At 44.4% G+C, this 20,901-nt stretch overlaps 1 protein-coding gene across 2 annotated transcripts in view; it reads left to right on the top strand.

Annotated features, from left to right (window-relative positions):
- The first annotated feature begins 2,873 nt into the window (after positions 1-2,873).
- Positions 2,874-20,901, top strand: part of LOC141986762 (ADP-ribosyl cyclase/cyclic ADP-ribose hydrolase 1-like) — a 51,246-nt gene continuing 33,218 nt past the window's right edge. The window contains exons 1-2 of one of the 2 annotated variants that reach the window (XM_074951655.1): positions 2,874-2,949; positions 15,202-15,420. In XM_074951655.1, the coding sequence (XP_074807756.1) occupies positions 15,245-15,420 (176 nt within the window). In that variant the 5' untranslated portion in view covers positions 2,874-2,949; positions 15,202-15,244. Of the gene's footprint in view, positions 2,950-15,060; positions 15,421-20,901 lie in introns of those variants that run through there. The other variant, XM_074951654.1, reaches the window with a different exon arrangement.

Below are 20,901 nucleotides of genomic sequence, written 5' to 3'. Positions count from 1 at the left end.
CTCTGCAGCTTCCTTGTTGCTCTTTACAAGGAAGCATATGATCCAATCCAGGTGTACCCAGGGTTGATTAGCCACAGGCCCTCCAGTCTTTGTTAGAGCCACAAATCAGAAGTCAGGAAAATCATCAGCACATGCAATGTTATATTTGTCATAGTACCACCTGTTTATAAAATAAAAAGCATTGTAGCACTGAAACGTCCATGAGAAGTGCAGGAACCTTACCTACATATAACAACAAGACTGATACAAGACTGCACAAAAGCATTTCAAAGGTGCACACAACATCCACAAACCCTTCTGAAACCCCAGTAAAGCATACACACAGACAGGTGTGCACACGTGTACTCTGTGTTCAGATTCTGACCACACACATACACCAGTGTCTGTGCACATATCTGTCTGATCAGATATTCAGAACCAATACCCAAATAAAATGACCTTTGAAAATGCCTCTGAAAATATAGAGACAAGGTGGGTGAGCATTACACCAACTTCTGCTGGTGAAAGAGACAAGCTTTCAAAAACTGTTTTAAAGATGTGAGTGCCTTGCACCCTCCCCGACCAGCCCACATTGGTGTCAGTGAAGCATCCCTGGTGATCTACCAATGCTTGCATAACCACAGAAAAGTAGTCTTTTCTGTTGATGTACTCTGGTGCAAAAATAGAGCTATGCATGCCATCTATCACTCCACTACAGTTTGGGAACAGTGCTGCTACAAATCCATCCATTACACTGCTGAAGGTTAAGGACCCTGCAAACTTGCATTACAATGGCCCCCACAGTGGATTTTCTGACTTGAAACTGACTCCTGACTGACTGGTAGCAATCTAGTGTTGCAAGTTTCCACAGTGTGATCTCCACTCACTTCTCCACTGTCAGTGTGTCACAACGCAATGGCCCCCTCAGGCAGATTGTAACAAATCTGTCACAAGTGCAGCTCCCATTTTGGTGTCCCTGCACTCAAGGGCTGGGGCAAGCTCAGCACACAGATCCAGGAATGTGGCCTTGCGCATCCAAAAGTTCTGCAATCACTGCTCATCATCCCAAACCGGCATTACAATGTGACCTGACCAGTCAGTGCTTGTTTCTCCCCATCTGCAGCTGCTCCTTGAATGCCACCAACAACCTTGATTGGTTCTCGCTATGTCCCACAGCGATTTCTTCTCCAAGGAATCATCATGTTCTCCACTGATTCAGTTCTTCTTGTGGCTCTGCAAATACTCCAGGACTGTGTGCTCTGTGCTTACAAGGCTCATGACACTAGTGCAGAACTGTGCATGATCCATGCTCCTGTCAGAGATGGTGGACAGCGAGGAGAGCCACACAGGTTTGTGGGATTTTGAAAAAAGGTGCAAAAATTATGGGACACAGATAACATGTGATGGAGACAGCTGAAAACTGGAAACCCCATGCTCCCAGTCACCCCACGCAACTCAATTCAACCCTGGACGTACACTGGATGATGGCAAGTTGCACAGTGGGATCTCTCTCCATGATGAACTGCACTCTGCATCGATACAAGAACTCCTGATGAGGGCATGCACTGCCGACACAAGGAGCCACATATGCATGCACACAAGTGATGTACTAACTGCGACAGTTGTATGCTGACGTAATTTGTCTTGACATAAGTTTGCAGTGTAGACACGGCCTGTATAGATAAGAGAAACGAAGGGATGGGGGGGAAGGGATATAGCAACCAAACAAGTGAACTATGTGGTGGTTGGTAAACACAATTTTCGTGCCATAAATTTTTTCATTGGTTTCTTTTTACTTTTACAGTTTGGGGTGAGGTTTTATGGGGAGGGGAGTAGCTAAATAGAGAGAAAGTAGGGACAAGAGGAACTTGGCGCATGGAAGGCTGGTGCCGTGAGACTGACATGGAGAGACCATGAAGGAAGGGGCATGAGTGAGTGGAAGGGAACAGAGGAAGGAAAGCAGTTGGGCACTGATGATACACCCAGTCCATGCTGCAGCTGCTCCTCCTGGCTGCGTATCTGGATGAGGCCTGGCCTCCCAGCGGTTTCTCTCTTTCTTGAGCTCACATGGTGGGGAGCAGCCACCACATGGCCTTGGTGTCCCCAGAGTGGGGCTCTCCCCTGCAGAGTTCTGGGTCCAGGATGCTCGAGGGGAGGGGTAACTCTGGTTGGGTCTCAGCTCCCTGCTTCCTTGTAGCTGCTACAGTTGCCTGTTTCTGTTCCAACCAGTTGAGTTTCTGGGTGGCCCCTCCCAGGAGTTTTGTTATCGGGAAGTAGATAATCTGAAAATGCAACACTCTACTCTTGTGTTTGAGTTGTTTGACCTTGCCCAATATTTTATTTATTTTTGTTTTGTTTTGTTTTGTTTAGAAAAGGGGCAGGGAATACCTAGGTATCCACAAGTTATTCTAGTATCTGTGAGCCTTACAAGAAAAAACACAATTAACCCCCTCTTTATTTTTTTGTCCCACTTCCATGCTTTTCCTGCCCATGAAATACTTCCCTCTCCCTGCTTGCTGATTCTGAACCACTATCTTCTCCTTATTCAGTTCCCTCCTAAAATTCCCTTCTGCCAGAGCACTCACTTCAAGAAGTGGTGAGTATGTGTGAATTAAATCAAGAGCAGAATCATCACATTCTTAAACAGAGAATCCCTTTGATCTAAGTGATACCTTCATCACCCTCTGCCACAACCCCCTTTTGTTATCCTTACTCATGTGTCACATTTAAGATTAGACTGTAAACTCTTGGGGGCAGGAGTCTTATCAGTTGTTTTGAAAAGCACCTAGCACAATGCTAAGGTACTACAGAATTAACTATTCACTGGTGAACAGGCACAATAAACAAGGGAGTTTTATGAGGAACTTCTCCAGGTGAGGGAGGAGTCAGGAGAAAATATGTGATCCTTGGGGTGAGGCTGTCTGTTTGTTGTAACTGTGCAGGTCCCAGGATCCTAGAGAGACACAGTGGGTGAGTTAATATCTTTTATTGGACCAAGTTCTGTTGGTGAAAGAGACAAGGTTTTAAGTTACACAGAATTGTATGGTATAGTGTTTTACTTCACTCACCTTGTCTCTTAACTTTATTTGCCTGTTAGTTTGTTTGTTGTGTGCTGGTTTGCTTGCTGTGTGCCTGCTTGACTGAAGATTGTAGTGTGCTCTGGTTTAGGGGCTGTGTGCTGAGCCAGGTGGTTGGCTAGGCTGAGTTTACACTAGCCAGGCTCTAGCCTGCTATCCCTTGATCCATAACCCCTTTAGGGTCCCTTGACAAGGAGGCCAGGCTAACTCTGGGAGAACAGGCGTTTAAAAATCCAGCTCCTAAGTAACCAGCAGCAGCAAACAGGGGAGTTTAGAGAGGGAGTGTGAGAGGCATTCCTTCCAGGTTCAGTTATCGAGCAGAGGGGGAGAGCACTCGACTGAGTGAGCTACCAAGGTTAGGAGAGTTTGGTTGCACTGAGGGTTCAGTGGCAGGGGGAGAAGGTGGCTGAGGAACTATAACCTAATTACTGGAAGGGCACCAGAAAAGTCCCTACCAAAAATAAAAAAAAGAAAAAGAAAAAAGGAGGGAGAGAGATAGTGAGAGAAAGAAAAAAAAGCAACCCTCTCCCCCCCGCAAAATACCCCCAAACAACAACAAACCCTGCAAGAATAAAAATAATGCAGAGAGTCTAGCAGCAGAGTGGGGCTATCCAGTTTGTTGCACTGAATGTAGCATGTATGATTACTGGTTTGTGGACAGGTGGAGAATGTGCGCATATGGTACAAGCAACTCAGTGGCTCTCAGAGACACAATACAGGCTCCTGAGGGCAGAGTGGCTGAACTGGAGAAGCTAAGGAAGACAGAGGTACATGGAGAAGACTTTCAGGGACACAATAGAGCGGTCCCACCCCCAGTCTGACAGTTTCTGTGCTGTTAAGGAGAATGACAATCTTACAGAAGGAGAACTTCAAGCTGGAGCAGAAGGAAACAGTCCCATAGTTGGGAGCCTCCTTCCAGATGAGGTCATGGTATCCTCTTGCATTGAATATACCCTTGTGGGAAGGGGGAACCCAGTTATTAGGAAGACACAGATAATAATAATAATGGGCGATCTGATTATTAGAAAGATAGATAGTTGGGTTTATGATGACCAGGAGAACCCACATGGTATATTGCCTGATGGGCGCAAAGGTGGCAGATCTCATGAGACATCTAGGACAGACTTATGTGCGCTGCTGGAGGAGCCAGGGATTGTGATACATGTAGGTATCAATGACATAGGAAAAGGTAAGAGAGATGCCAAATTTAGGCTGCTAGGTAAGAAATGAAAGTCCAGGAGCTCCATGGTAGCATTTTCTGAAATGCTCCCAGTTCCACGTGCAGGGCCAGAAAGACAGTCAGAACTGCAGGGTCTCAATGCATGGTTAAGACTATGGCATAAGGAGGAGGGTTTTAGGTTTTATTAGGAACTGGGGAATCTTTTGGGAAAGGAGGAGCCTACAGAGGAAGGATGAGCTCCACCTAAACAAATAAGGAACCAGATTGCTGGCATGTAAAATTTAAAAGATTGTGGAGGAGTTTTTAAACTAAGGGCTGGGGAAAAGCTGACAGGTGTGGAAGAGCACATGATTCAGAATAGGAAAGAAGTTGGTAAAGTACAGGTAGGAGCTAATGAGGAACAGTCAAACATAAGAGTGTCCCATTTAAATATAACATATGAAGGCAAACAACTGAATATTGACAAAATGTACAAATCATGCTAGATGTCTAAAAACTAAGATGGGTGAATGAGAGTGCCTCCCATCAAATGAGGATATTGACATACAAGGCATTACGGAAACTTAGTGGAAAGAGGATAATCAATAGGACATGATAATACCAGGATACAAAATATATAGTAATGTCAGAGTAGGTCATATTGGTGGGGGAGTGACACTATATGTGAAAGAAAGCAAAGTCAAAGTAAAAATCTTAAATGAATCAAACTGTGCCATAGAATCTCTATGGATAGAAATTCCGTATTTGAACAATAAGAGTGTAGCGGTAGGAATATACTACTGACCACCTGACCAGGATGTTGACAGTGATTGTGATATGCTCAGGAAGATTAGAGAGGCTACAAAAGCCGAAAGCCCAACAACAATGGGGGATTTCAACTATCCTCATATTGACTGGGTACATGTCACCTCAGGAATGGATGTAGAGAGAAAATTTCTAGACATCACAAATGACTGCTTCTTGGAGCAGATTGTCTTGGGGAGAGGCAATTCTTGATTTACTCCTAAATGGTGTACATCACCACAAGAGGTAATAGCTGAACTGCTTGGCAATAGTGACCATAATGTAATTAAATTTACCATCTTTGTATGGGGAAAATGCCAAAAAACCCATCACAGTAGCATTTCACTTCAAAAAGGGGAACTACACAAAATGAGGAAGCTAGTTAAATGGAAATTAAAAGGAATAGTCACAAATTAAAATACCTGCAAGCTGCATGGAGACTATTTTAAAAAGACCATCATAGAGGTTCAAACTAAATGTGTACCCTATCAAGCTGTCCTCCAGTGGCTCAAGAGCATGGGTATCAAACTCAGGCCAGTCTGTTAGGAAACAGAGCACAAACCCCAAATTGGCTGTGAGTTCTATACTTCAATTTCACTAGCCAATTATTAAATGTAAACTCCTCAGGCACTATAACATCTTGAACATGGAGTCACAGACAGTCCCCTGAGGTACTCCAATCTGTCTTGCCACCCAGGTAAGCTTGCCTTTGTGATGGATGGTTGCTTCCACCAAAGATCACAGCAATATTCAGGTTACTCCTAGTCCCAAAGGACCAGTCACTTACCCTAGGTCAATTGCACCTTAAATCTCATATCAAAGATAATGCTTGCAGTCAATCCTATAATAAACTATTTTAAGATTTATTATATAGGAAAAGGAAACGAGAGTTATTGACAAGGTTAACACAGGTGGACATATATACACACAAATGAGTTCCAATCTAAGTTTCAAAAAGTAATAGAAGCTTCTATGACTTAAGCCTAGTGTGAACAGCACTATGTCAGCAGGAGACATAGCTACCCCTACTCGCAGGGGCTAAAGTAATTAAGGCAATGGGAGAGCTCTCTCTCATCAGCTTAGAGTGGCTACACAGAGAGCTTATAGCAGCACAGTTGCATCAGTACAGCTGCACCACTAAGTTCTCTCGTGTAGCCATAGCCGTATAATACAAACCATTAAATGTTGCCTTACAACAGTTTTCAGAGTAACAGCCGTGTTAGTCTGTATTCGCAAAAAGAAAAGGAGTACTTGTGGCACCTTAGAGACTAACCAATTTATCTGAGCATAAGCTTTCGTGAGCTACAGCTTATGCTCAAATAAATTAGTTAGTCTCTAAGGTGCCACAAGTACTCCTTACAACAGTGATTCTCAACCTGTGGTCCACAGACCCCTGGGGGTCCACGGGTCCACGGACTATGTTTAAGGGGTCAATGAAAGATTGACTGAAAACTGACTGAACAGAATTCAACTATATACAGACAACAGATTTCCAAAGCAGGCTGCACCTCCATTTGAAAATTTTTAGGGGTCCTCAATGAGTAAAGGTTGAGAACCACTGCCTTACAATATGGGATATAGATGTTATAAGTGAGATTAATGCATGCAACAACTTACAGGCATTTAATAAAGTCTAAACACTAAGCCCATTTTTATAATTCAAATATCTATTTTAACAATACTAAACACACAAGTGAACCAGACTGATTCCAGCTATGTGTTTGTCAATATTCACAGGAGGCACAGGCACCTTGGCATAAGCTGGCCCTTGGTTTGCCAACATCACATACTCCAAATAAAACAAAACAGTAAGAGGACCAAACAGTGCCACCATGGCTAAACAGCAAAGTAAAGGAGGCAAGTTAGAGGCAAAAAGGCATCCTTTAAAAATTGGCAGTTAAATCCTAGTGAGGAAAATAGAAAGGAGCATACAAGTCAAGTGTAAAAGTATAATTAGGCAGGTCAAGAAAGAATTTGAAGAACAATTCTCAAGAGACACAAAAACTAACAGTAATTTTTTTTTTTTTTTTAAAGTACATCAGAAGCAGGAAGCCTGATAAACAATCAGCGGGGCCACTGGACAATGGAGGTGCTAAAGGAGCACTCAGTGAAGACTAGGCCATTGTGGAGAAGCTAAATGAATTCTTTGCATCAGTCTTCACACTCCTGAGCCGTTCTTTTTAGGCGACAAATATGAGGGCTAGTCTACACTGGCAATGTTAAAGCACTGCACATGGCTTGTATGGTCTCAGCAGAGCGTGAGCTCTGGGAGAGAGCTCTCTCGGTGCTCTTAAAAAAAAAACAAACAAAAAAAAAACAAAAAAACCCACCAAGCTCCACGTGGGGCTTAGCTACCAGTGCAGGTGCACTGTCTACACTGGTGCTTTACAGCGCTGAAACTTGCTGCTCTCAGGAGGGTGTTTTTTCACAACCCTGAGTGAGAAAGTTGCAGTCCTGTAAAGTGCCTGTGTAGACAAGCCCTGAGGCACTGTCCCCGATAGAGGTGTCAGTAGAGGAGGTTTTGGAACAAATTGATAAATTAAACCGTAATAAGTCACCAGGACCAGATGGTCTTCCCCCAAGAGTTCTGAAGGAACTCGTACATGAAATTGCAGGACTCTAACTGTGGTTTGTAACCTATTGCTTAAATCAGCCCCTGTACCAGATGAGTGGAGGCTAGCTAATATAACACTGAATTTAAAAAAAAAAAGACTCCAGAGGCGATCGCGGCAATTACACCCTGCTAAATCTAACTTCATTACCATGCAATTTGATCAAAACTACTGTAAAGAGCAGAATTATCTGTTGGGGGAAGAGTCACCATGGCATTGTAAAGGGATATCATGCCTCATCAATCTATTAGAATTCTTTGAGGGGTCAACAAGCATGTGGACCAGGGTGACCAGTCAATGTAATGTACTTGGACTTGCAGAAAGCAAAACAGCAGATGAAATTCAATGTGGACAGGGGAAAAGTAATGCACATTGGAAAACATAATCCCAACTATACATACAAAATGATGGGGTCTAAATTAGCTGTTACCACTTGAGAAAAAAGAAATATCTTGGAGTCAACATGGATAGTTCTCCGAAAACATCTGCTCAATGTTTAGTGGCAGTCAAAACAAAACAAAAAAACACCAGAATGTTAGGGACCATTAGGAAAAGGATAGATATTAAAATAGAAACTATCATGATTCCACTATATAAGTCCATAACACACCTACACTTTGAATACCACGTGCCGTTCTGGTTGCCCCATTTAAAAAAATAAGATATTTTAGAATTAAAAAAAATAAAAATACAGAAAAGGGCAACAAAAGCGTTCAGGAGTATGGGACGTCTTAAAGAGATTGAAAAGGAGAGATTAAAAAGACTCTTCATTTTAGAAAAAGAGATAACTTAGGGGAGGATATGATGGAGGTCTGTACCATGAAAGGTGTGGACAAAGGATAAACAGCACTTCCCTATTCACTTTCACATGACACAGTGAACACCTAGGGGTTACCCAATGAAAGTGATAGGGGATGTTGTGAAGGCTCAAAGTATAACTGGATTCAAAAACGAATTGGATAAGCTCAATGGAGGATAGGTCCATCAATGGCTACTGGTCAGGGACTAAACCCCATGCTGCGGGTGTTCCTAAGCCTTTGACTGCCAGATGCTGGGACTGGACGACAGGGGATGGATCACTCAAAATTGCCTGTTCTGTTCATTCCCTCTGAAGCACGTGGCACTGAACACTGTCGGAAGGCAGGGTACTAGACTAGATGGATCACTGGTCTGACCCAGTTTGGCTATTCTGTGTTCATTCCAAATTGATTCTGTACTGGTGTTATTATCTTTTTTAAATGGAGTAGTGCTGGTATCCTGTGCAGAACTGAAGCTCTTTTCAGCATCAAGATCTGTGTTTTTACGAATATCTGAATACTTTCCATCTTGACCTCTTTGGAGATTTTCTCCTGTCTAAGGGTTAGGGCAATGTACACCTACTGGAGACAGATTTCTTCAACATCCAGAGTAGGCAAAGTTTGCCATTTTGCTGACAGCATGACAGGCAGTAGGTTACAAGTTGCAGGGCCGGATTTAGGGGCAGACAATCCAGGTGACCTTTTAGCGTGCTGGGCTTGGGGAGCACCAGGCTCAGGGTGCTGTTTCTGTTAGTGACAAAAGGGAAAACAGAATGTTTGAATCAACATGTTTCAGAAGTGGAAGACTGGACAAATGACCAGGGAAGAGGATAAAAATATTGCTCGGGCATGCAGGAGTGAAATCAGGAAGGCCAAATCACACCTGGAGTTGCAGCTAGCAAGAGATGTTAAGAGTAACGAGAACGGTTTCTTCAGGTATGTTAGCAACAAGAAGAAAGTCAAGGAAAGTGTGGGCCCCTTACTGAACGAGGGAGGCAATCTAGTGACAGAGGATGTGGAAAAAGCTAATGTACTCAATGCTTTTTTTGCCTCTGTCTTCACAAACAAGGTCAGCTCCCAGACTGCTGCACTGGGCAGCACAGCATGGGGAGGAGATGACCAGCCCTCTGTGGAGAAAGAAGTGGTTCGGGACTATTTAGAAAAGCTGGACGAGCACAAGTCCATGAGGCTGGATGCGTTGCATCCAAGAGTGCTAAAGGAGTTGGCGGATGTGATTGCAGAGCCATTGGCCATTATCTTTGAAAACTCATGGCGATCAGGGGAAGTCCCGGATGACTGGAAAAAGGCTAATGTAGTGCCCATCTTTAAAAAAGGGAAGGAGGAGGATCCTGGGAACTACAGGCCAGTCAGCCTCACCTCAGTCCCTGGAAAAATCATGGAACAGGTCCTCAAGGAATCAATTGTGAAGCACTTACACGAGAGGAAAGTGATCAGGAACAGTCACCATGGATTCACCAAGGGCAATTCATGCCTGACTAATCTAATTGCCTTCTATGACGAGATAACTGGCTCTGTGGATGAGGGGAAAGCGGTGGACGTGTTGTTCCTTGACTTTAGCAAAGCTTTTGACACGGTCTCCCACAGTATTCTTGCCAGCAAGTTAAAGAAGTAGTGGCTGGATGAATGGACAATAAGGTGGATAGAAAGTTGGCTAGATTGTCCGGCTCAATGGGTAGTGATCAATGGCTCCATGTCTAGTTGGCAGCCGGTATCAAGTAGAGTGCCCCAAGGGTCGGTTCTGGGGCCGGTTTTGTTCAATATCTTCATAAATGATCTGGAGGATGGTGTGGATTGCACCCTCATCAAATTTGCAGATGACACTAAACTGGGAGGAGAGGTAGATACGCTGGAGGGTAGGGATAGGATACAGAGGGACCTAGACAAATTAGAGGATTGGGCCAAAAGAAATCTGATGAGGTTCAACAAGGACAAGTGCAGAGTCCTGCACTTTGGATGGAAGAATCCCATGCACTGCTACAGACTAGGGACTGAATGGCTAGGCAGCAGTTCTGCAGAAAAGGACCTAGGGGTTACACAGTGGATGAGAAGCTGGATATGAGTCAACAGTGTGCCCTTGTTGCCAAGAAGGCCAATGGCATTTTGGGATGTATAAGTAGGGGCATTGCCAGCAGATCGAGGGACGTGATTGTTCCCCTCTATTCGACATTGGTGAGGCCTCATCTGGAGTACTGTGTCTAGTTTTGGGCCCCACACTACAAGAAGGATGTGGAAAAATTGGAAAACGTCCAGCGGAGGGCAACAAAAATGATTAGGGGACTGGAACATATGACTTATGAGGAGAGGTTGAGGGAATTGGGATTGTTTAGTCTGCGGAAGAGAAGAATGAGGGGGGATTTGATAGCTGCTTTCAACTACCTGAAAGGGGGTTCCAAAGAGGATGGCTCTAGACTGTTCTCAGTGGTAGCAGATGACAGAACAAGGAGTAATGGTCTCAAGTTGCAGTGGGGGAGGTTTAGGTTGGATATTAGGAAAAACTTTTTCACTAGGAGGGTGGTGAAACACTGGAATGCATTACCTAGGGCGGTGGTGGAATCTTCTTCCTTAGAAGTTTTTAAGGTCAGGCTTGACAAAGCCCTGGCTGGGATGATTTAGTTGGGGATCAGTCCTGCTTTGAGCAGGGGGTTGGACTAGATGACCTCCTGAGGTCCCTTCCAACCCTGATATTCTATGATTCAGGTATTCCATGTGTGGATTCATTTTTTAATAACCTCCTAGAATGTTCTGGACCTTTGTAGACTCTTGCGGAACCCTCCAGACTTTCTGAGAACTACATTTTCCTTGAACCTCCAAGAATGTTGTCAGCCATGCCCCTGAGGGTATATAAGGGGTGGAGCATCACCAGTCAGTCAATGAGACAAAAGAATGAACTAAAGTGAAGTGAGAGTTCAGCTGTGGTATTGTGAACCTTGTTTTATTATGAAAGTGTACCTGCCATTTAAGACGAACATTGTAAGTAGCGACTCTCTGACATTCTGCTTCAGTTCACAAGGGATCAGTGAGAAAAGTGACTTTTGAACTAAAGGACTACGGTTAACATTCTAAGGCTGTCATCTACTTTAACACTATTTAATATTGGTCCACCCAATGTTGGTGCAGAGTTCAATTTCTTGATGTTAGTACATTTCAGTTATTCTTAAATTAAAAAGAGTTTCTATTAGCTTAGAGGAAACAATTTTTTATTTGCTTATGTATGGCATGAATATTATGAATACTAGCAGATTTACGAGTATGTAAATTTATCCTCTTATATGACAGGGATAAATCATTCAGGCAAATCATGCATCAAAGTCATGAAATGGGCTACAAATACAATAAAAATAAGGTATTCAAAAGTTTAGCAAATGGATGGGAGGGCACCGAAGACACTCCTTGCCTGGGGCACTATTTGGTCTAGGGCCGGCCCTGACAATTTGCAAAACTCAAATGCTGGAAATGACCTAGTGTGGTTTGTTTACTTGTCTTGGGTCTTTTATTTACTGAAACTGAAAGGTAACAAGTTTAAAGCTGATAAAAAAGAAAATACTTAAATAAAAAAAAAATCCTCAAATGATTAGGAACCAGTAAAATTAATTCACAAGATATCATTATGACCATGAATTTAGTAAAAAAACCAAAAAACCAACAGATTAGACATGAATGTGGTTAAATGAGAGTATTTATTAGAATAAGATACAAATAGGGGACATTTATCCTCATTCTTCAGGACATTAGCCAGTTGCTAACTGAGAGGGGGTAGGAAAAGCTTTCCTTATGGGCCAGTTATCCCTTAATTGTCTATGAAGGGGTTTCCTTCCTCTGAAGCATCAGATACCGGCCACTGTTGGGAGACAAGATACCAGATAAAGTGGGCTATCAGCCTTACCTACTATGGCAATTCCAGCATTCCTATGATTATACAGAGAACATTGTTCCGTTTTCTAGTTGTAAATTAGAAGACTACAAAGCACATTGCTAAAAACCAGGATTACATTGCTTTCAGCAGGAGTGCCTACATAAGTCAATTTGCCTCCAAACCTACTATGGATCTGATTTTCTGAGCATGGGGTATCTCCTGCTGACTTCAAGGGTAGCTACAGGTACTCAGCTCCTCTAAAGATTAGACCATAAGTAATGCTCCCCACCCTCCACAGAGACTCGATCAAACTAGTTGATCAAAACTCCTGAAGTAAGACGTCTGACATAACTGGGAAAACAGATGAGGCTGAAGATGGTTCCTTATTTACTGTTCCCAGTTCCATATTCAAAAGGTCAACGTTTTTCAAAAATTTATCAACAGAAGATAAAATGTTTAGAAATGTCATCAAAATAAATGTGGTTGAATTCTATAATAATTTATATACATAATTAATTAATAATGCCTCTAGTAAGGAACTAGGCTTTTGACTGGCTTTGTGTGACAATATACTTCTTGCGAGCTCCTGCTGCTCTGAATGGCATGGTAAGGGACAGGGAGCAGGGAGCGGTTGGATGGGGTGGAGGTTCTGGGATGGGGCGGTCAGGGGTTAGGGAACGGGGTTGGGGGGTTTGGACAGAGCGTGGGAGTCCCAGGGGGCCTGTCAGGGGGCGGGGTGTGGATACGGGTCTGGGCAGTCAGGTGACAGGGAGCGGGGGGGGGGGAGGAGGTTGGATGAGTTGGGGAGGGGGCAGTCAGTGGGTGGGAAGTGGGTGGGGGTGGATAGGGCATGGGGGCCAGGCTGTTTGCGGGGGTACAGCCTTCCCTACCCGGCCCTCCATACAGTTTTTCACCCTGATGTAGCCCTCGGGCCAAAAAGTTTGCCCACCCCTGTACTAGAGAGAGTGAGGTAATATCTTTTATTGGACCAACTTCTGTTGGAGAGAGAGAGTAGTTAGCACATATAGTTCATTCCTGAGTGTAGTGTATTAAATGCCCTAACAACAAGTATGTGGGTGAAACCAGACCCTCACTCTGCTCTCAAATGAACTCGCACAGGAAAATGATTAGACAAAAATATCCCATCACCTGAGGGGTGAACACTTTTCACAAAGTGATCACTCTATATCTGCAAAAAGAAAAGGAGTACTTGTGGCACCTTAGAGACTAACCAATTTATCTGAGCATAAGCTTTCGTGAGCTACAGCTCACTTCATAAATAAATTGGTTAGTCTCTAAGGTGCCACAAGTACTCCTTTTCTTTTTGCGCATACAGACTAACACGGCTGTTACTCTGAACTCTATATCTGAGCTTTCAGTCCTCATCCTCACAGGAAACCTGCATAACGCTTTCAAAAGATGAGCCTAGGAGCTTAAATTCATTACTCTGTTAAGTTTCAGAGTAGCAGCCGTGTTAGTCTGTATTCGCAAAAAGAAAAGGAGTACTTGTGGCACCTTAGAGACTAACACATTTATTTGAGCATAAGCTTTTTACTCTGTTAAGACACCAAAAATCATGGACTGAACAGAGACACTGGATTTATGGCTTACCCACTAACCCCCTCCTTTTTGTCCTATGACTGAGGGGTGTTAATGGGCCACTGTACCTTGAATGGCCCCTTACAATATGTGCTAACTACTTATGCTAAACAATTTCTTCCACCTTTGCATTTTGCTGTGAGTCAGAGTTCCTTTCCCCTGCATGAAGAAGAGCTCCATGTAGCTGGAAAGCTTGTCTCTCTCACTAACAGAAGTTGATCCAATAAAAGATATTACCTCAGACACCTTGTCTCTCTAATATCCCGGGACCGACATGGCTGCAACTGAACTGCATACATAAATATGTATTCGTTAATCTATAGTTAATTACTAATATAAATGGCAATAAAATGCAATCACATTTTAGTGTAATTTTTTTTAAAAAAAATCTTGCATTGATGATTTTTAAAATTTTTTAGCCTTTGAATAGGGAACTGTGGATAAGAAACCAATTTCAACCTTAGAGAGAACAGTTTGCACCCTATCAGCTTTTCTAGCATAGCCATAGCACTTCACAATTAACAGGGTTCTGCTTCAGAGAGGATTAAAACACAGAAGAGCAACAAAAGTATCTGCAACCACTTTGAGCATGAGCTTTCGTGAGCTACAAAGCTGTAGCTCACGAAAGCTCATGCTCAAATAAATTGGTTAGTCTCTAAGATGCCACAAGTACTCCTTTTCTTTTTGCGAATACAGACTAACACGGCTGTTACTCTGCAATCACTTTGTAATAGCTAGAATAAAAAAGTTACAAGACGGGCAAATCCTCCCGCTTCAAGGCACAAAATAATTTCCACTTTTTTTTGCTCAGTCTGCCCGCAGTACTGCATGTATGGTGGGGAGCTGGGAGGTTATAGAGAGGGGATGGGCGGGAGATGGCCTTCCTCTGAAGCATCAGGGACAGGCTACTATCAGAGGCGGGTCTTTCACACTACGCAACCCATTAATCTATTTAGGCAAGGAAACTCCTGTGACACTATCCTATCACTGCAACACCCTTTAATTTCACAGATGCTGCTAATAAGATCGCAAATGTGCATAAACCGTCCCACTGCTTTGTGTAAATTTTGTGCTCCAGTCTGAATCAATAGGGCTGTTCCTTTTTCCTCTGTGGTATTTCAACCCAGCAAGCAGCAGGTCACGGTTAGCTTCCAAATCAGTCAGTGTGTGAAGGCAGAGCGCGGGGGCAGGGCGGGGAGTGCTGTTTGGCACATAAAAAAAAGCTACTTTTCTGTCATGACCAGGAGAGCAGTTGCTGCTGCTGTTCACTAACTTTCTCTACGATGCCCTTCCAAACCAGGTCCTCCAGGACGCGGCAGAGTACCATCCTTTTAGTGGGCATCATGGTCCTGATACTGACAATTGTTGCTGTGCTGGCAGCTGTGCTGCTGGCAAATGGAAGGAAAGAGACTAGCATGCAGCTGCTACAGTGGAAAGGCAGAGGGACCACTAAAAATCTGCGAGAAGTCATCCTTGGGAGGTGTTATAACTACATCACAACAGTGAACCCGGAGCTGAGGTGAGTAATAATTATGGTCATGCATAATAGTGTGTAACGGCAAAGAGCCTGGTACTAAGTCAACTGAAACAATATCCCGTGTTATCAGCTGAACAAGGAAAACAGGAATTAGAACTTCCTGTAAGTATTTTGGAGCAAAACATATAAAGTCAGATTTAAAATTGGCCACAACATTTTTGGGAGAGGATTGAGGGTGCGCAAAACAGCACAGCAAATGAGAGTGTGAAACAACTGTAATTTGGGACCAAGTTCTGCCCACACATATAAATGTGCAACTCCTTCAGAAATCTCATAGAACTAAACATCTAAACTCTGGGTCAGAGTCTAGTAAGTTTTAATATGTGGATGTGACCGCAGCGAAGTTTAACTGCAATCCGTGAAGAACTATGTACCCTATAACATTTAACCCATATAACCAAGTATGTGAGTGTATGTGAAAGAGACAGCAGGAGGCTGGGAAGTCATTTTTAAGACAGATATTGCTATTCAGCTACTTTTTTCCTTCTGGGAATGAGAAGAACATTGAGAAATTCCTTTAAAATATGTAAAACACATGTTGTGGTAATGTGGGTCAGAAGACTTGCCCAGGTTCACTGTAAGCACATGGGGCTTTCAGGCTTGTGTAAAAAGATTGATTGCAGCTGGTCATAGGATTAGTGCGGGGGATGTGCTGCAAAATCTTCTGTACACATTTACTGAACTCCATTAGTGTGCTTGGTGCTGTACATTATACAGAAGATGAAACAATTCCTACCCTAAGGAGCTTAGGATTTGAATGAAGGGAAAGGTTACTTAAAGCATATTGGAGAGGGCATTTCAAGTGTAAAGGCTTGCACTGAAGGGGCACAGACAAAAGTGGGAGAAGATATAGAAGTGGCATTTAGAGAAGCAGCTGGGAACAGCTCTTGCAGCAGAAGGGGGAACATGAAAGAAGGATATGAAAGCAGAGACTGTAGTCCAGGACAGAGCTGTGCAGAGTCTTGAAGGGGAGGACGACGCAACTTCTCTTCCTCCATGGAGACAGAGGTTGAAAACCCAGAGATTCCTTGTTGGAGAGGGAGTCTGGCAAGGGAAGCATCATCCTGCCTTTTCCCAGGCCCTGCAAAATACCCCACCCCCCGGAATTCAACATGGATTGGTCACTGTATTGTGGGAGGGAGCAGGGCTGAGGCAGGACAGTCTCTCTACACAGTACAGTTCCACCCTTACACCCACAGAGTCAACATTTTCCCACGGAAGTGCTGTCATGTTTAACTTATGTGCCTGCCCCTGCTCCATAATGGCACGGACATAATTTAAACCTAGCAAAATATTAACTAGTTTCCTGCTAGATTGCAGCAATCAACAAATCTTGCCTTCTTCTGTCCAGTGCTGAGACTACTGTATAAACAATCTAAAATCTGCAGTATTTGAAGGGAAACTGTCATGATAAAAAGCCTTGACCCTGATCTCGTGAAAATTTAAGCATAAGCTTAATTTTAAGCATGTGAGTAGTATCACTGAAGTCAACGAAGCTATTCAGATGTGTAAAATTAAGCCAAGTGTTTGCAGGATCAGGACATCCTAGTAAAAAAGGAAAGAAAAAAAGCTTCCTTGCCAATGTTACTAAAAACACATTCAATTATTAAACTGAAATAACTTTTAAAACCTAACAGTCTTTTCAATAGGTATATTATTTACTTACTTTTTAATAAGGGCACTGAAAGTGTACAGTCAGGGCATGTCTGCACTGGCAGAGTTACAGCGCCACTCAGAGGGTGCTGAAGGAAAACCGCTGTTGTGTGTTAACACTGTGAGGCCCTGTCTACACTTGCAAGTTTCTGTGCAGTAAAGCAGCTTTCTGTGTTGTAACTCCTGAGGTGTACACACTGCCAAGCCACTTAGTGCGCAAAAACTGCACAGCTGTAGTGCTTTAAAAAACCCACCCCAATGAAATACGTACAGCTTTCTGTGCCGGGGCTACAGTGCTGCAGTGCCAGCATATACACCCTGGTCGATTACAGTGCTGTGATTGGCCTCTGGGAGGTGTCCCACAATGCCTGTTCTTGCCTCTCTGGTCATCGGTTTGAACTCTACTGCCCTGCACTCAGGTGACCAACTGTCATCCCCACCCTGTAAATTCCTTTGGAATTTTGCAAGTCCCTTTCCTGTTTGCTCGGTGATGCGTGCAGTGGTCTCAGCACACCTTTCCAGGTGGCCATGCCTGCTCCACGCACCAGGCGATCCCCCGCTTGGAGCAGTGCCGAGCTGCTGGACCTCAACAACATTTGGGGAGGAGGAGGCTGTCCGGTCCCAGCTGTGCTCCAGCTGTAGGAATTATGATACCTACAGACAGATTTCACGATGCATGACAGAAAGGAGCCATGACCGGGACACACTGCAACGTAGGGTCAAAGTGAAGAAGCTGCGGAATGCCTACCACAAAGTGCAGGAGGCAAACTGCCACTCCAGTGCTGCGCCCACTAGCTGCTGGTTCTACAAAGAGCTGGACGCGATACTCGGCAGCGACCCCACCTCCACTGTGAAGGCCCCTGTGGATACGTCATTGGCTTGCATGCCAGTCGAGAGTGGACTGAGCCTGGAGGAGGAAATCTTGGATGAGGAGGGGGAGGGGGACCCAGAGGCAGAAGATGGCTCAGAGGCCAGAGATGCATGCAGTCAGGAGCTCTTTTCTACCCCAGAAGAGCCTAGCCAGTCACAACTGTTGAAGACTGGCGAGGCGCAAACAGAAGAGGCCCCTGGTATGTGGATCTGATCTTCAGACTTGCTGAAGTGAGTTGTTGGGGGCAGGAGGATTGCAGAAATAAGGCTGGTCTCCCACCGCATGCTTAGTCTGAGCGGTGGAATAGGCTGTTGGTTGACTCCCTCACTTCACGGGAACCTCCCTCAGATCTCCAGGAAACTCTTGTGGAGATACTGGGCAATCTGCTGCCACAGGTTCTTCGGCAGAGCTGCTTTGTTTCTTGCCCCATTAACAGAAACCTTCCCATGTCACTCTGCTGTCACGGGGGCGGGTGGGGGGAAGAGAAGAGCGGCCAGAGTGGAAGCCACAGTCCTGGAGAAGACCCTCCTTGATGACCCTCCCTTGATTCCCTGCTCATCCTCGGCAGCGAGATACCTTCAATAAAGATCACATCCTGTGGAAAGTGTGGGGACAGGAATGATTAGCAGGCCCCCCCTACAGTGCTGGCTCTCCGCAAGAGCCACATGCCCAGTGTACAGCAGGGTCTGGTAAGAATGATTTACCCTGCCCCTGTGGCTACTTACCATTTTGGGGGTCTTGTGGCTCATGTGTGATTGCCTGGGGTCAGCCAGTTAGTGACAGGTGTGTGAGTACTGGCTGTGTTTTAAAGCACCGAATCAGTGTTCTCTGTGTTGCAAACAATACTGCTTCTGTAAAATGTTGCATTTAAACTTTACAGAGATGACCTTGGGAGCCCATCCTCCCTCTTTGTTATCGGAGGCTGAATGGCTGCACAGAATTAGAAAGCTGCCAAGAAGAACTAAGGAGGACTTTCTGCCTCATGTTATGATGCACTCTGCTGCTGAGAAACAGGAACTGAAGGAGTGGCGGGACAGCAAGAAGTGGGACCGAAAGGAGAACGCGGCATGCCAGAGTGAAGCCATGGAGCAGCTCTTAAACGTTATGGAGCGCCAAGCAGACACGCTCCAGGTGATACAAGCTCTTCAAACTGAGGAACTCCATGCCCGCCATCTCCTCCAAACTATTGCAAAAAACTCTTTCCCATGCACCCCGCAGACACCGCCAACACACTCTCTTATCAACCTCCTGGCTCCAGTCTCTACCTGCGGCATTCCACTCCTCCCTGCCTCACAGTCCAGCACTGTGGACTCCCACTACCTACTGCATTCAACACCCATCCCTCTGCAGTTTGGTCCTGCTGAAGCACAAGCACCCGCTGCATTGTACTCCAGAGAAGAAGGTTGGAGACAATCCCTGGACATAAACAAAAAAATACATCAGCAGGGAGGCGAATGGGGGAAGGGAAGGTCCCAAGAGGAGGAGGGGTTCTGGGACGGCTAAAGATTTGTGTGACTCTCCCCTCCGGTTGTTGTTTTTTAATAAAAGAATTGTGTTGGTTTGAAAGCAATATTTATTCCAGGTTTCAGAGTAACAGCCGTGTTAGTCTGTATTCGTAAAAAGAAAAAAGAAAAGGAGTACTTGTGGCACCTTAGAGACTAACCAGTTTATTTGAGCATGAGCTTTCGTGAGCTACAGCTCACTTCATCGGATGCATAGCATATCGTGGAAACTGCAGAAGACATTATATACACACAGAGACCATGAAACAAAACTTCCTCCCACCCCACTCTCCTGCTGGTAACAGCTTATCTAAAGTGATCTTCAAGTAGGGCCATTTCCAGCACAAATCCAGGTTCTCTCACCCTTCCCCCCCCCCCCCACATACACACATACAAACTCACTCTCCTGCTGGTAATAGCCCATCCCTCTTTGAAACCTCTCTTTATAATGCGCATGATAATCAAGGTGGGTCATTTCCAGCACTAATCCAGGTTTTCTCACACACACCCCCCCACACCCCCCTCCAAAAACCACACACACAAACTCACTCTCCTGCTGGCAATAGCTCATCTTACAATGTGCACAGCAATAATCCAAGTTTAACCAGAACGTCTTGGGGGGGGTTTTGTAGGAAAAAAACAAGGGGAGATAGGCTACCTTGCATAATGACTTAGCCACTCCCAGTCTCTATTCAAGCCCAAATTAATAGTATCCAATTTGCAAATGAATTCCATTCCAGCAGTTTCTCGCTGGAGTCTGGATTTGAAGTTTTTTTGCTTTAAGATAGCGACCCTCATGTCTGTGATTGCGTGACCAGAGAGATTGAAGTGTTCTCCGACTGGTTTATGAATGTTATAATTCTTAACATCTGATTTGTGTCCATTTATTCTTTTACGTAGAGACTGTCCAGTTTGACCAATGTACATGGCAGAGGGGCATTGCTGGCACATATCACATTGGTGGATGTGCAGGTGAACGAGCCTCTGATAGTGTGGCTGATGTGATTAGGCCCTGTGATGGTGTCCCCTGAATAGATATGTGGGCACAGTTGGCAACAGGCTTTGTTGCAAGGATAGGTTCCTGGGTTAGTGGTTCTGTTGTGTGGTATGTGGTTGTTGGTGAGTATTCGCTTCAGGTTGGGGGGCTGTCTGTAGGCAAGGACTGGCCTTTCTCCCAAGATTTGTGAGAGTGTTGGGTCATCCTTCAGGATAGGTTGTAGATCCTTAATAATGCGTTGGAGGGGTTTTAGTTGGGGGCTGAAGGTGACGGCTAGTGGCGTTCTGTTATTTTCTTTGTTAGGCCTGTCCTGTAGTAGGTGACTTCTGGGAACTCTTCTGGCTCTATCAATCTGTTTCTTCACTTCCGCAGGTGGGTATTGTAGTTGTAAGAATGCTTGATAGAGATCATAGAATCATAGAATCATAGAATATCAGGGT

The sequence above is a fragment of the Natator depressus genome, chromosome 4 (assembly GCF_965152275.1).
Source record: "Natator depressus isolate rNatDep1 chromosome 4, rNatDep2.hap1, whole genome shotgun sequence".
Taxonomy (NCBI): Eukaryota; Metazoa; Chordata; order Testudines; family Cheloniidae; genus Natator; species Natator depressus.
Note: the sequence above shows the minus strand (reverse complement) of the source record. Positions and strands in the feature narration are given on the sequence as shown.